General features: G+C 40.3%; 1 protein-coding gene across 1 annotated transcript in view; it reads left to right on the forward strand.

The window, feature by feature from the left end:
• The window catches only part of PIEZO1 (piezo type mechanosensitive ion channel component 1), a 3,550,337-nt gene that overhangs the window by 2,473,485 nt on the left and 1,060,107 nt on the right, over nucleotides 1–16,745 (forward strand). The window contains exons 21-22 of the mRNA XM_044081575.1: nucleotides 3,823–3,930; nucleotides 9,509–9,665. Coding sequence (XP_043937510.1) covers nucleotides 3,823–3,930; nucleotides 9,509–9,665 — 265 coding nt within the window. The remainder of the gene's footprint in view (nucleotides 1–3,822; nucleotides 3,931–9,508; nucleotides 9,666–16,745) is intronic.

The raw sequence follows: 16,745 nt of genomic DNA on the forward strand, positions 1-16,745 counted from the left end.
GTAGCTTTGTCGCCTCACGGTAAGATGCTGTCCGGTTCGATTCTCAGCTAGAGCGTCTTCTGTGTGGAGACATGCGTGAATGGGCGTACCTTCGTTGAAGGTTGTGTGTCAGGGCTGGTAACTCGGCATGTAAAAATCAACTACCAATCATTAGCGGACCGGAGTTCCGCTGTGGCGACCCCGAAAGATACAAACAAACTTGAAATTGTGAATATTGTAACAGAAATAGGATAGGAGTTAATTATATAGAAAGAATGGAAATTGTGGAGACAACACATGCAGAAAAATGTTTTGATGGAGGAATGTGGTTTGAGAAGCAGAAATTGAACTATTTAAGCAATGTTGGATTGATTATAATGATTTATACTGTTTATAAATGTGAACTTAATATGGTTTGATTAGTTTTTGGTATAAATGGAAGTATGCCTGTGTCACAAGTGATAGTTCAATAAAGGTGTTTAAAAATGTGTCTACTGCAGCAGGGATGTACTCGAACATCCACTGTTATGGTAAGTTTGCTGACATAACTGTACTTTTTCCTTTATTTTATAAATTACCAAAGACATTTGCCATAGCTTCCTCTAGTCACACTAGATAGGGGTTGTTTGATACACCCCAGCCTGAAATTTCTACAGTTGACAGGCAAAACATCTGGTCCGGATATGATCCCAGGGAGGCTACTTAAAAACTGTGCTGATCAGCTGGCACCAGTCTTCATAGACATTTTCAATATATCTCTCAGCCAGGAAAAAGGGCCCAAATGCTTCAAGACCACCAACATTATCCCTCTGCCCAAGAAACCATCTCCAGCATCATTAAATGATTATCGGCCAATTACACTCACCACAGTAGTGATGAAGTGTTTCGAAAAAATGGTCAAGGATCACATAACATCCTGCCAACCTGCTACATTTGATCCTTTTCAATTTGCATAGAGGCCAAATCGTTCTACTGCGGATTGCATAGCCTTAACACTTCATCACACCTTGGACCACCTGGAAAATAAGGACTATTATGTACGCATGCTGTTCATAGACTTCAGCTGTTCCTTCAATACAGTAATTCCACAACACCTGCTGTCTAAGCTGAGTAATCTAGGCATAGAAAACAAAATATGCAACTGGATCCTCGACTTCCTGACTGAAAGGCCACAAATAGTTCGAGCTGGAAAACATCACTCAAACAGCATCCCCCTAAACACCAGGGTCCCACAAGGTTGTGTACTCAGTCCACTTCTTTTCACAATTCTAACACATGACTGCACAGCTAAGCATCATTCAAACAGAATCATCAAATTTATCAAGAAAGAAGATGAGGGAGCCTACAGGGGAGGAGGTGACTCAACTTGCTCATTGGTGCACTGACAGCAACGTAGCACTAAATGTTTGGAAAACCAAGGAAATCATCATCGATTTTAGGAAGGTAAATAAGCCACACACCCCTATCGTCATCAAATGGTGCCACAGTGGAAAAAGTTAACAGCATCAAATTCCTAGGGATACATATCTCGCAAGACCTCAGTTGGGCCGCAAACACTTCCTACCTTATAAAGAGAGCCCAAAAACATCTCCACTTCCTTAGGAGACTTCATAGAGCTAACCTCCCCCTACAGGTCCTACTTACCTTCTACAGAGCCACAATTGAGAGCGTACTGACAAACAACATCATTGTCTGGTATGGAAATTGCTCTCAAGCCGATCGGAAGACATGGATAAGATCATTAAACATGCCACAAAAATCATTCGCTCCAACCTTAAGTCCCTATAGGACATATATTCAAACAGATGCTATGGCAGAGTCCAAAAACTACTGAGGGATATACATCATCCGGCCTATGGACTGTTCAAACTCCTGCCAGCAAGGAAGTGCTACAGAAGCATTAGATGTAAAACATCCATAGTCCATAACAGCTTCTTCCCACGTGCTATCAGACTGCTGAACAACAAACCCTTAGCCTAACCTGTTAAATGGGTCAACAAACATTATTTATGTGCAATATGTCATTGTTATCTACATAGCTCACTTTACACTTTATTGTGTTTATTTTTAATATCTTATTTTTGATTTCTATTTCAGTATTTTTAAATTATTATTAATCTTCCTTCTGTAAACTATAATTCTTATGGTACGAGCCCGAGTATCGAAACTTCGTGCAGCGACGTGCACTTTTTCCTCTGTGTTGATCTGTATGACAATAAAGTTTACTTTGACTTGGACTGGATGATAGAGTGTTAATACCTTTTAGATACCTGCCTTTTGAGGTCATGCAGCAGGTATAAAAAGAGGCCAAGAAACCTACTAATAGCTGGAAAAGATTTTGTAGTTGATGCCAAACTGAGAACCAAGACCCTTTAAAAAGCAAATTGCCTCTAGTTTGTCAATATTTGTGTAAATTATGCAACAGCCCTTCTTACTCTTCTATCAATATTCACCTGTCAGACATCTCTGCGTGTTTGCCCATAGATCCCTCTACCAAGCCTCAGGTCAAACACTTTTTGAAAGGGGGTCTGCACATCTGTCCACCTGTAAAACAAGTGTCTGTTTTGGATCTCGGTTGTGTTCTAGAGAAACTTAAATGTTTTTCCATTTGAAACAGCTCACCAGGCTGATATAAAATTCTTGAATTGGAAACAGTGTTGCTTATTGCTCTGAACTCTACCAGAAGAGTATCTGTGTTGCAAGCTCTTGCACTGAGTCAACCCTGTTTTTCATATGCATAGGGTAACTGAAAACAAATCCTCCTCTTATGACTGAATTGGTTACAGAGTTTACTTTGAGTCAACAGTTCCATCTTCTCTGTCTTTCTTCCTGATGCACACAATAAGGGGGAAAGAATTCTGCACACATTTTCTCACCAGACAACTCGTATATTATATTGACAAACCTAAAACTCTCAGAAGGTCAAATCAACTGTTTATTTCCTGTGAAGGTAAGAAAAAGGGACTGCCAGTGTCAAAACAGACAATTTCTAAATGGTTCTTTCATGCTATTGTTTTCTGTTCTTCTCACCAGAACAAGTCACTTCAGACAAGGTCAGAACCCATTCTACTAGGACTTTGACTTCTTCTGTAGCTTTTTGAAAAGGGTTTGACTCTAGAAGTATTCTAGAGGCAACAATTTGATCATCTGTGCATACTTTTACAAAGCATTACAAGTTGGATTATTTTTCATGATCCAGAGCGGTTGCAGCAGGTCTCTTCTCCAGTTGCTCTTGGACGCTGACCTTTCTTTGTAAAGTCTGGAAGACTATCCAGTTTAGTCTACCGCAGCAGTGATGTAATGCTGACTATAGTACAGTTGTGTAAGTTAACATATACCATAACCATAAATGTTTGAATAGATAATTGTTGCAGTAGGGGCACCCCCTCCACACTCCCCATTTTGTGTTGTATGTGTTGCCAGGACATGGATATTTTCATTTTCCTTTTTTCCTAACATTTACCTAATTCATAAGGCTCTAGACCCCCTTAATGTAAGGCAAGAAAGCTCTTAAGGTTTGCTGTCCTGACTGTTGACTTAATGCATCTTTCACTGACCCCTTCACCTGTTAAGGTTTATGAAAGGTGTTCTAAAGCTTTATATGCTGGCCAGTTGTCATATCCTGGGCAGGATATAATCCATACATACTAGGCGCTCTGTAACAGTGATCTGTTTGAACATCTATTGTTAAAGTAATGAACTTTGCAACTATATTTTCTCAGTGTTTACAGCCTTTTACTCTAATTTTGCTTTATTTTTTCTTTTAGATTTGTTTTCATTATGGTAGTGGTTGCTTTCTGACTATAGTTATCATACTATTTGTCTTTTGTTTCTTTTATTTAGATTATCCCTGGAGATGGGAGAGTTTCTTTATGCCTATCAACTCAGCTTTGATTAAATGGATGTACTTTCCTGACTACTTCATCCCACCTAATTCTAGGAACTTGATGAGTAAGTACCAGTTTGTATTTGGTTATTTTTGTAGCTTTTTCAAGTAGTAGTTTTAACCACTGAGATCTTACACCCATCACAGACACACACACACACACACACACACACACACACACACACACACACACACACACACACACACACACACACACACACACCATTTGTTGTCAGTTCCCAGCCTGCTTCTTTGCACTTCTACCCCCCCATTGCCATTTGTATAGATATGTATTCTGCACTGGTCCACCTAAAATCTTCTAGAAATTTAACTAGTAAGTAGGGAGCAACTAGGCATTTATAATTCAAGTGCTGCATATGCGAATGTCTGTTTTCTCCTTTCTCCAAAGGACTTTATCAGAAGGAAAATTAATTGCTGTAGTGCAAAATACTAATTTGCCTTCCCTCAGCAAAGAGCAGCTACCCAGACAGACATTCTGTTCATCTCACCTGACTGACTGTGCTGCCATCCATATGCATTCCCAGACATAGGTCATCAGCAAAACACATAGATCTACTATTCCTCTGTTAGCAGACTGTGGTTAGATGACCAAGCTGGTTTTGCTGTTGCCTTTGTTTACATTGCAGTACTATTTCCTACACCATAAGAACTCTGAGCTCAAATTATGATGACCAGCATTTTTGCATTTAGAGTAGCACAGAATCCTGCAATTTTGAAAATCCTTACCTTTTGACTGTGCTACAATTGGAGTGACCTTGTGTCAGGAAAAAGGATTTCAGATGAGGTACTGAACAGCACTTTTAGATGTCTCTGTTCATTGGCTGATAATTTCTGTAGAAAGAAACAGTCCTGCTGTGTGTGTACATTTCTTAAACCAAAGACATTTTTAATGGGGAAATGAGTAAGCAGGATGATGTATTCATGTGTGTGTGTGTGTATATGTCAAGACTTTAAAAAATGAGGAGTGAAGCATGTCTGTGCTTGTGAATTCAAGGTTGTGCAGACATTATGTGAAAATGAACACGAGAATGTATCTAAGGAATGAAGACAAAGATTTCTTATGTCTGAATACAGGCATGCACCTGGGGAGACACTGATATGCATGAGGTCATGATCCATTCAGTCACTGTGTTTTTTTTTTTTCTTGTATTTTTTGCCACTTGTCAGCCTGACTGAACAGCAGTTCCAGCACCCAGATGGCCCATTCATCTCATCTGCTCATGAAGAGTGACAGATAAGTGATGGAAGGGCACAATTTACAACTTCTTCAGTTTTTGTTATGCCTATTCTTCCCTTCATGGTGGACAACAAGCATGTTGCAACTCTAGACCAGTGTGAGTGCCTGCTTTCAAACCCACCGATGGACTAGAGTGCATGTAGCACGTGGCAAGCCTTTACTACTTGTATTATCCTTTTTTTGCACACTCAGCACACAGCCATCTACTGGGTGGTAATCATGCTGCAAGATCTGTAACCTTCTCACAAGGTTGAGTGAATTGATATTTGTTGCTTATTTCCAGCCACAGCTCCCCACTTCCCAGCCTCTCCAAACATCAACCTGCTAGTGAATCCCAAGTCATGTGGATTACAGACTGAGTTTTATCCCATTTGTCTTGGAGTCAACATATTGTTCCCCGAACCATGTTTCAGTGAGAGTTAAAGTTTTAGGCCAGTACTTCTTAAATGGGGATATGTTTTAAAATTCCCAGTGTTGCATATAACACCAGTAAAGCAGATGTTCTTAGTGAAGTGTCTGTGTGTGTCTGTGTGTGTCTGTGTGTGTCTGTGTGTGTCTGTGTGTGTCTGTGTGTGTGTGTGTGTGTGTGTGTGTGTGTGTGTGTGTGTGTGTGTGTGTGTCTGTCTGTCTTTGTCTGTGTGTGTGTGACTGTCTGTGTGCGTGTGTCTGTCTGTGTGCGTGTCTAGTTACAGTAGTCAACAGGAGTATGCATATGTAATTCATACCGGCACTTGAGGCAAGACAATGGGTAGGACGTACCAGAAAAGCTCCCCACAGCTATTAGGATAGTGCCATATTGATATGCCTTCTTTGCACACGTTCCCAGACTGCTTTCACTAAGGATTTCCCAGTCTAGCTCCTTCGTCCAAAGATGCAAGTCAGACAGGTTTCAAGGAATGTTGGAAAAATGAGAGAGGAGGAGTTGCAGAGCACACGTGATGGCATGATGGCAAGCAGTTGCACTGAGAACCCCAAAATAAAGATAAATAGTTAATAAGCCAGATTTCAAATAGCAAGTCTAATGCAAATATGACTGCAAGGATGTTCAGGGGCAAAGACAGGAATGTTTTTGGGTAGGCACAAGAAAGTGTGCAAGAATGGAGCAAAAATGTTTTGAGTGTAGATGCAATTTCTATACAGAAGGGTGGAAGTGGAAACATCTAAAGCTTAGCACCATGTGTCAATGGGGAAGAACTGGTAATAGTTTAGGAGGATAGTGGGCACACCTTTGACTCGGTGGGGCTAGAGAAGTTCATGAAAACAGGATGGTGCATAAAATAGAAACAGAAATGTATGTGTGGGAATGGAGACAGAAATAAGAAAAGAGGTATAAATAAGAGACTGCCTGTACAGTATGTGTTAAGTATATGTTTCATGTTACATGTTAACCTGACAAGTATGATGTCTACTGGGACCTATTTTTATAGCATTGACCAAGGTACTAATCAGCAGAAACCACAAGTGTTAGACCTGGATTGAGACTTGCATTGAAATTAGAATTAAAGTTGCATCATAAGAGAACTTGCAAAAATAGTGTATACATTCCTAAACATCCGTTATCAATGTGTCTATGTGTATATGATTTCTTGTTTTATTGAGTTTCCTTTTAGTTGAATAAAATGAGTGTGTGAATTCTCAGTCAAATTCCTATTTCATTGACTTTTTTTTAATATTTGTTGTTTTGATTGGGTTGGTTTGGAGGTAGTCTTTTGTATGGGGATGTACTTTTATGTTTAAGTTTGGCTGCTGTCCCTTTTTTCGGACTGATGGCATGTGTGACTGTACAAAGGTAAAGACAAAGGTAATTTACATTTTCCTGCACTGTTGTATGATCTGAGATTTGGTGTGTGTGTGTGTGTGTGTGTGTGTGTGTGTGTGTGTGTGTGTGTGTATAGAGAGAGAGGGGGGTTGTGGGGGCTTGCCTTTCGACCGTCATTTGTTCTTTGGACACAAAGTCGTATACATATGTATGTTTATATATAGAATTATATTCATCAAAATACATATTCACCAAATACGTATTTATTGACAGCTAAACTGAGAAATTCATTACAGTGAAGCACATCATTTTTTCCAGCGTTAGGAACCACTGGACCTCTAGCACTCCAAAACACAAACCGCACTAAATCAAAGCTTCCCAAGTGGGAGGCTTCAACCCCCACACCCCCTAACTATATACACCAACTCTGAGATTGCACTACAGTGGGGAAAAGGGCAAAGATGTGGTGATGGCCCAGTGGTTCCTAACCGTGAGAGAAATTCTGTGCTTCGCTGTGTTAGTTGTCAATGTATAAGTATTCAAATACTCAAATACATATTTCAAGGAACTACTATAGACCATACATACACATATATATATATATATATATATATATATATATATATATATATATATATATATATACACACACACACACACACACACACACACACACACACACACACACACAGATATGAAGTGCTTGTCTTTCCCTCTCCCTATTTATATAGGCACGCGCACACATAAACACATGTAAAAATTACCAGAATTTCCAGTGAACATATATATGGTGTAAACATGCTAAAATATAAATGTGTTGGAGAACAACCATAATAAATGTTGCAGATGTTTTGAGTAATACTGTATAGATGAATAACTATATTCTTGAGATGCAATGCTAGTACTCTTCTAATTTCCAGAATCCTGAGTTGCCTTTACCTTCAGTGACCAGAGAAATCTGAAATGTAACTGACAGGTCAGAAATGTCTGTCATTATTTTTAATGTTTGTCCACATAGTAGTCAAATTCCTTGTAAGAATAACAGATTCTAGTGAAAATTTTAGAAGAGAGTTTGAGAAATTTGCGAATGGTAGTCTAAGAATTGAGTACCCTACCTGGTGGGTTCAGTGCTTTGGCTTATCTTGTCCACCAGTCATTATTTAGCATCTTATTTTTTTCCATAAAAGGGACAGGTGTATGTCTTTTGATAACACAATGTGGCACAGTGTGCAGACTACATAAACAAGTTTGGTCCTTGTATTTATTATTTATTTTTTGCATGTTGTACAGTTTGGATCTCAGTCCTTGTTGTCATTGTTAGAAAGTTCCTACATTTATAGGCTGCTTGAGCAAGAAGAATGGTAGAATGTTCCTGGCGGGACTGGTGGGAGTCACTTTTCATGCCTGGCAGATAGGCTATAACTTGGCCTTAGCTTTTCCTTAGAGTGTGCTTGGAGAACTTTCTGAGACAAATGCCTCTTTCAGGTAGTTTCTTACTGATTTAGCCTCCTCGGTCTCTAAGTAGTGGGGATTATCCGTTCCTGTTGAGCTTTGGTTTCATTCCACCCCTGTACGTTTTTGGAGGACTTCAGGCCTGAGAGGAGAGTGTGTGTGTGTTCCCTGGCTTTCATCTTACCAGGTATGCAGCCTGGGGATTTTGCATCACCTTTCGACTATATATATATATATATATATATATATCTCAGATTTTATTCCTCTCAGTTTGATTAGGGGAAGCCCTTTGAGTCATCAAGTCATGAACTGTAAGGCACTTAGAGATGAGCCTTCATCTCTTCAACAGCACAGTTGGATTGGTTGGCCATAGTAGAGGAGGAGAGGGAAGAAGCACTGGGTTTGCTTACTTTATTGGATTACAGTCCAGGTGGGTGAAATCTGGGATGTGCCTGACCTTTGCTGGATGCTAGAGTACTTGACCACCCACATTTGTGCTGACCACATGCTTGTACACAGTACAGTAAGTTTGGATTCTGGAATCAGTGGGCTCAACTCTTCCTTACTGATAGTGTTCTCAGTGATCTAGTGGGGTGGTCTTGGTTTCTGCAATGGACAGATTTTCAGCGCCCCAGAGTTCCTCCAAGTCTTCATGGGAAGATGCCTTCTTTAGGGACATCGCATAAGCATTAGGTCTTGTTTTTTAGATACACACACACACTGCAGTTGCTGACAACAGGAGGTCTGGTGTTTTTTAACAGCTTCAAGCAGATCAAAGTAATACTCAGTTAAAACACCCCAAAACTAACTTATTTGTGGTGGTTCTTCAACATTAATGATAATTCCTGCTGTGATTTTGTGCCATTTTTTTGTTTTTGCTGAGTTTTATAGAAAGTGCCTGACTGTAGGGTGATTTTGCAAGGCCTAAGATATGACTTTGTATTTTTTTACCTGGCAGTTGCATCTCCTCCTCCTTTTCCAGCAAGTTTTGGTTTCCTTTGCAAGACACACACAACTGAATGTATTTTGTTGTAGGAACTAGGAATGTAATTTTTTTTGTAAGCCAGCATGGTTGGGTACTAGAAGTGATTTGGAAATGGAATAAAAAAATTTTGTGAAACTCGCAAGACAAGATAATATTTCCACTTCTGACTCGCTTCTGCTGTTTTGCTAGGTGATTTCCTTTTGCTGCTGTGCGTGTCACAGCAGTGGAAGGTGTTTGCAGATGAAAAGAAAGAAGAATGGATTCAGCTGGCTGGAGAGAATCGAGATGGACCTGATAAACTGAAAGAAAAAGGAGGAAATCCAGTGCCAAATTTTGTCAATTGCAGGTAAGTTCAGTGGTCTTAATGTTAGTCATGTTAAGTTTTGTCTATGTGTTTTGATGTGCATCATTTCTTCAAAGATGAAGGTCTTTTTGATCAGGTTTTGTGGAATTCAACCCCAACGCTTTCTCCATACATGGACAAATTTAGATTATTCCACACGTGAAACACCAACGTTTTAAATTCTTGTCCGTAGTTTTAGAGGTTAAAATGAAAATTATTGATATAAAAACATTAAAAAACTGCAATAAACATGTATTAAACAACTGCACTTTAAGAAACTCTGTAGTTAGCATGTTTGATTCTATACAAAAATTGCTGAGTGTTCATCAGTGTACAAGCTTATAAAACTGAAGTCAATTTAAATAGCATCACAACCATCATAGTCATTTTCATTTGATATTATTACATGACATCTTAAAGTACATGTTCTGTAAGTACATATGTTCATATATTTGGTTGCAAAGCCTCTTTGTGGTTTTACCCATGTGGAAAGCCTCGCATGTAGAGCAGACCCACCAGATTAATAAAATGTGAAAAACAAGGGAAAAAAAATTGGGTTGGAGAGTTGGCATAATTGTTAAGGTGTTTACCTTACAGACACAAGTTACAGGGTTTGACTATCAAATAAGGAAATTGGCTAGGCATAAAATGGCCCACCAAAGGCAGTTAACCTAGTACTTAACCAGGTCTGTTGTTGGCCATCAAATGGGCTAACCATCGAACTGCTGAACATTGAACAATAAGCATTGAAAGTTCACTCGGTGAACTTTCATTTCATCGACAGAGTAAGTAACTACTTGTCCATCACTTTCCTGTCTCACACACACAAGTGTTTCAAACTCTTTTCTCCACTGTAGTGCAGTCTCAGAGTTGGTATATATAGTAAGGGTGGTGTGGTGGCAAAGCCCCCAACTTGGTGGGTTTAAAGCACTTCTTTGTGTGAGACGGGGAAGTGTTGAACAAGTAGTTAACTACTCTGTTGATAAAATGAAAGTTCGGTGAGGGCCCCATTTTAGTTTTACAGGAAATATGTCTTTATATACAAGAAGTACTGCAAACTGTACTCCAGACTGACAAATTTTACACATCACTGTTGCTAGATAGAAAGTACCTCCCAGCTGAGTCAGTCAGCTTAAGAGACGTATGAGTTGCATTTCCTCATGACCTGCCACTTATACCACTTCCACTTCCTTTATTTGTATTCTGCAAGCTTTACAAAAAAGGACAGATAAGTATAATTGTGGTTACATTGTCACAAAAGGAAATATTGCCAGCCCAGCTCACTGGAATTTTGTAAATAATTATATGGCATTTGTGAATGTTAATATGATTTATATAGAGGTGTGACAGAAGGAGACACTGCCAGCCCAGCTATCTAGAATTTTGTAAATAATTATATGTCCATTGCGAATGTCAACATGATTCATATGCTTGTGTTACTAGTGTATTAGAACTGTATATTGTGTGTGTGTGTCAATCTGCAGGTAAAGAAGAGTGTGTAAAGTACTGAGCTTAAAGATGTATCTACAGTGTACCCTACTGGAAGAGAACAGACATGTGTATACACTATTGTAGCTGTGTAAATGTATATATTTTTAATAGTGGAAACTGGAACATAAAAGCTTAACTTGCAAAACTTCAGGAAAATAGTTGAAATTAAGTTGTTTTATAACCACGTAATAAAAGAGATGGTTTCAATGCAGCAAGGAGACAGGATGTCTAAAACTAGGGAGCCTTCTGCAATGTTTTGTAAGTGTTTTATTGTTTCATGTCTTCCAGCAGTTGCAAACATCTGAAGGCTATGTATTTTCACAGGGAGATGCTAAATCCCAGCAGTTTCTAGTAATGGTTGTTGAGCCTGGTAACTGAAGTCAGGTAACAAAAAGTGATGTCATGCTGCAAGTATCCCAGCAATAGTATCTGATATTAATTTAAGAAGTCTGAGAGATAACTGTGCATTTTGTATCTGTCTTTGACCTGACAAACAACATCAGCTAGAGGATCCATTTACCACACTTGCCTTGCTGTAATAATAAGTTTCTAGGGTATAGTAATTATTTTGGATATAGCTAGGAATATAGTAAAGATTAGCTTAGATATTTTCTGTATTTATTTGAGACTGTCTTGCAATGTTGTTTTAAATGATTCCTGTGATTTTGAACTCTGAAGTTACTGTGATGATTTACCGATTTTTTTTGTTCTTTTATTTCTTATTAAATATATTTAAAGCTACCTTTATGGCTATTTGTGAGACATATTTAAGCTCTCAGAGTACTTGCATATCTATTTGGTAACACTGTGCAGGCCACTCCTAATAGCCTTGCTGTTGGTCAAATTATCATTTGGATTAATACTAACATTACACAGTAGGATTGGACTTCATTTGTTAAGGGCCTTAATGTAGCTGATAAAGGGGTTCTGTTGGCAGTGATAACTATCTTATATTCTTGGCAAAAGGGAACTTGGCTAGTAAACCTGTGCCAGCCTTTCGTGTGTGTGTGTGTGTGTGTGTGTGTGTGTGTGTGTGTTTTTGTGTAAAACAAATCTCCAAGAGTATGTGTGTCATCTACTTGGGTAGGAACACAAAACACTAGTTGGACAGAGAGAGTGTTGGAGAACTTGGCTTGGAACCCTGGCTAAGGACTCAGCTCTATAGCTGCGCCAGTGTGGAAAAAGAGGGAGAAACCAGCCCCAGACTTACTGTGGTTTCTGTGTGCTCTTAAGGGAAATTGCACTTTACTGTGTGTGCACTTGTCATCCTCCAAGTGTGTACATCTCCCACTGTTGCCAGTGGTGAAGATTGAGGTTCCTTGATTATTGGGCCAGTATTGGGGCTTCACATATTAATTGGTGGGCATGGTGGGATATCCACATCACATATTAATTGGTGGGCAGTTGTGGGATATCCACATATTAGGATTCAGTGGTGTGGATATTGAATTCCTGTAGCCTGTAAACAGTGGTCACTGAAGGTGTTTGCACTGTCAATCAGCCACATACTGAACATTCAGAGTTTCATATCACAATTGTTTTATTTTTTTTGTTGTTAGCTGAGTCAGGAAGGTAAGGATGTCAGCAGAGGATAATTGCAAGCTGACAAGGAGCCAGTTGGCTGAGATGTGCCAGGCTAAAGGACTGGTGCCCTGACTAAAGCAGAAATTATTGCAGCCTTGGGCATAGCTGCATCATATACCAGTAATCAGGAGGACAACCAGACTAGCCCTGCAGACATACAACTCTCAGAAAATGGACAGTTCAGCCTTTCCACAGAGGACTTAAAAATCTGTCTGGAGTTAGAGACTTGAACAGGAGACTAAACATTTGAAAATAGAAGCAGCAGAGAGACTGAGATGTCTGGAGGTGAGGAAAATGAGAAACTGAGATGTCTGGAGGCTGAGGAAAATGAGAAACTGCAACGTCTGGAAGTTGAGTAGAACGAGAGGCAAAGGCAACATGAAAAGGAGATGCTGACTCTTCACCAGGGTACTGGGGAAGGGAGTAACTGAACCCCAGAAGCAACAAAGGTCAGTAAATTACTTCCACAATTCACAGATTGGATAATTTTGATAGTTTCATTCATATGTTTGAAAGGGTATGTAAACAGTATAATGTTGACCAAGGGCTCTGGATACAGTTCCTGACCACCTTACTCCATGGTAAAACTGTAACTGCTATTTCTAAATTGTCTGATCCTGATTGCTTAAAGTATAATACTGTTAAAATGTGTCTTTTAGAGTGTTTTTAGTTAACACCTAAAGCTTGTAGGAAAATTTTTTGTGAGCATAGAGACACACGTCAGATGAAAGTGTGTTTGAATATATTGCTGAACTAAGCACTTATTTTCACAGGTGGGTGAATGGATGTCAGGACACCACTTTTGAAGGGCTGGCAGACATTTTTGTGAGGGAACAAGCCCTTAGCACTTTGCCTGAGGGCATGAGAATCTGGTTATCAGATAGGCAATGCAATACTGCAGATGAGTTGGGGAAGAAGGGAGACCTATACCTAGCAAGCAGGGCATTACTGCACTGGAAAGGGATACACAGTGCTGCTCATGGGTCTAAGGGAACCCATGGTGGGCAGCCTAAACAACCCCAGTGGAGTCCACCAATAGCAGGAGAAGCCACTAGTCCAGGTACACGCCCAGGGCCAAGGGTTAAATGCTTTAAATGCAACCAGTAGGGCCATGTAGCATATAGATGTCCATGGAGGCAAGGTGGGGACAAAAAGTGGGAGAGCCAGTAAGTGAGAATGATAGAATGCCAGCAGTAAGTTCTCTTGAGACAACAAGGGTACCAAACTACCACAAGAGATTATATCCTATCTTAGTAAATGGGAAAGAGGTCACTGCTAAGAGAGAGACAGCCTCTGACCTAACCGTTATGAAACCTGCAGTGGTTAAAGAGGAGCACTGCTTGCTTGGGGCAGTCTACTCCAATCAGAGCTTTAGGAGGGACTCCGTTCCAAATACTTTTGGCTAGTGTTCAGCTTGACTGGGACTGTGGAAAATGAAGCCGGCAACTAGGTGTGTTTGAGGATATCCCTGCAGATGTCCTGATAGGGGATGATTTTGATAATGTAGTACCTTGTGTGCATGCAGTGACACACTGTCAAGCTTGGAGGCAACCATGTGGGACTGATAGCCTGGGGGAGACCCAGACAGACCACAGACTTGAAGCCAGGACTGGTGTGATGTTTACTTCAGAGAGGGAGCTACCCTGTAGCAGTGAGACTGAAGGGGAGCCACAGCTGTTTGTGGGTGCTAATGTTCCCTTGGACATAGTGGCTGCAACGGCAGATGTGAGAAGTAATACCTAGGCTGCCAGTGAGGCACCACTGTCAGGGAATACCAGACTTCCTGTGGAAATGGAGCTAGGAAGGGTTGCAGAGAGACAGAGATGACAGACTCAACTCTCAGACCCTATATTACAAGGACTGAGGAAGGTATCCATTGAGTCTCCTGATTGTCAAGGAAAAGGGGAATCTGTATACTGAGACAAAGGGTTACTGTATAGAGACCCCTGAAGAAGGGCTAGAGGATGAGAGAATACAGCAGTTGGTAGTGCCCAAAGTCTACCATCTGTCACTTTTAGCAGTAGCCCATGATATTCCCTTTGCAGGTCACATGGGCATAAAACGTACAAAGAGATGTATTATGCAGAGCTTGTATTGACCTGGGATTTCCAGAGATGTAACCGGCTACTGCAGGACCTGTGAGCATTGCCAAATGGTAGCCAAGGCAGGAGACAATGTGAAAACACCTTTGATGCCTTTGCCTGCAATTGAGGAGCCATTTCAGAGGGTAGCTATGGATATTATGGGACCTCTGAGTACCCCAAATTACAGAGGGAAAAAGTATATCCTATTGGTAGTAGATTTTGCTGCCAGATACCCTGAGGTGGTGGCTCTTTATGCCATTTAGGCAGAAAAGGTGGCAAATGCTTTGTTAGAGATTTTCAGCAAGGTAGGTTCCCCAAAATAAATACTGACAGAGGTGCCAATTTTATGTCAGACCTGCTGGCTTCTCTGTGAAAGTACTGTGAGGTGAAGCACCTAAAGGCCACATCCTACCATCACCAGACTAATGGTCTGGTTGGCAGGTTAAACTCTACACTATAGACCATCCTATGGGCATTTACAGACCAGTTTAAGAGGGAGTGGGACAAATACTTGCCCCATTTGTTGTTTGCTTACAAAGAGGTGCCCCAGGAATCTACAGATTTTTCACCCTTTGAGTTGCTGTATGGGCATAGGGTGAGGAGACCTCTAGATTTGATTTGAGATGTGTGGGAGAGTGAGTGTGAATCCCCCAAGGAGTCTGTTGTGGCATATATCCTAAATCTCAGGTCAAGTCTGATGGGAACTCATGGGCTTGGACCAGGAGAACCTAGTGTGACAGGAATGCTCTCTTAGAGTGTGTGCTGTAGGGCAGCGAGTTATGCTTTTCATTCCTGTCAGATACAACAAGCTGCAGGCAACTTGGGAGGTACCCTTCAAAATGGTAAGGAAGGTCATTGCTGTTAACTACATGATAGAACTGCTAGGCAGGAAGCATGGGCATAAACTGTATCATGTTAACATGATGGAACCTTACCGTGATAGGGAAGCCCTGGTGCTGAGCATGTGCAGTAGAAGGCAGGAGGAGTCTGAGGGGGATCTGTGCCTGCAAGGAGCCAGCCAGCCAAATCCCAAATTACTGTGGTGGGGCCTAGCATTGCAGGCATATGATAGGCAGCTTGAATCTCAAGACAGGGGATTAGGGTAGTGTACTCCCAGATAGGCTCACCCTCTCAAGCAACGTTTCTCAAGGGTCACTTGAACAACTAGCATGAGTCTGGGGGGGGGGGGTGTCACGAAAGGAAATATTGTCAGCCCAGCTCACTGGAATTTTGTAAATTATATGGCATTTGTGAGTATTAATATGATTTATATAGAAGTGTGGCAGAAGAAGACACTGCCAGTCCACCTGTCTGGAATTTTGTAAATAATTATATGTCAGTTGTGACTATCAACAAGATTCATATGCTTGTGTTATCAGTGTATTAGAACTGTATGTTATGTGTACATCAAACTGCTGATACAGAAGTGTGTGTAAAGTACTGAGCTTAAAGTTGTATCCACAGTGTACCCTACTGAAAGAGAACAGAAATGTATATACACTATTGAAGCTGTGTAAATGTATATATTTTAATAGTGGAAACTGGAACATAAAAGGCTAACTTGCAAAACTACAGGAAAATAGTTGAAATTAAATTCTTTTATAACCACATAATAAAAGAGATGGTTTCAATGCAGCAAGGAGATAGGATGTCTAAAACTAGAAGGCTTTCTGCATTATTTTGTGTTTTATTGTTTTAGGTCTTCCAGCAGTTGCAAACATCTGAAGGCTATGTATTTTCACAGGGAGAAGATAAATGCTAGCAGTTTCTAATAATGGTTGTTGAGCCTGAGAACTGAAGTCAGGTGACAAAGTGATGTCATGCTGCAAGTATCCTAGCAGTAATATTTGGTATTAATTTAAGAACTCTCTGAGAGAGTGACTGTGCATTTTGTATGCGTCTTTGACCTGTTTTCTGTTTTTAT

Source organism: Protopterus annectens, chromosome 8.part1 (genome assembly GCF_019279795.1).
Source record: "Protopterus annectens isolate FY-2018-M chromosome 8.part1, PAN1.0, whole genome shotgun sequence".
In the NCBI taxonomy this organism is placed as follows: domain Eukaryota; kingdom Metazoa; phylum Chordata; order Ceratodontiformes; family Protopteridae; genus Protopterus; species Protopterus annectens.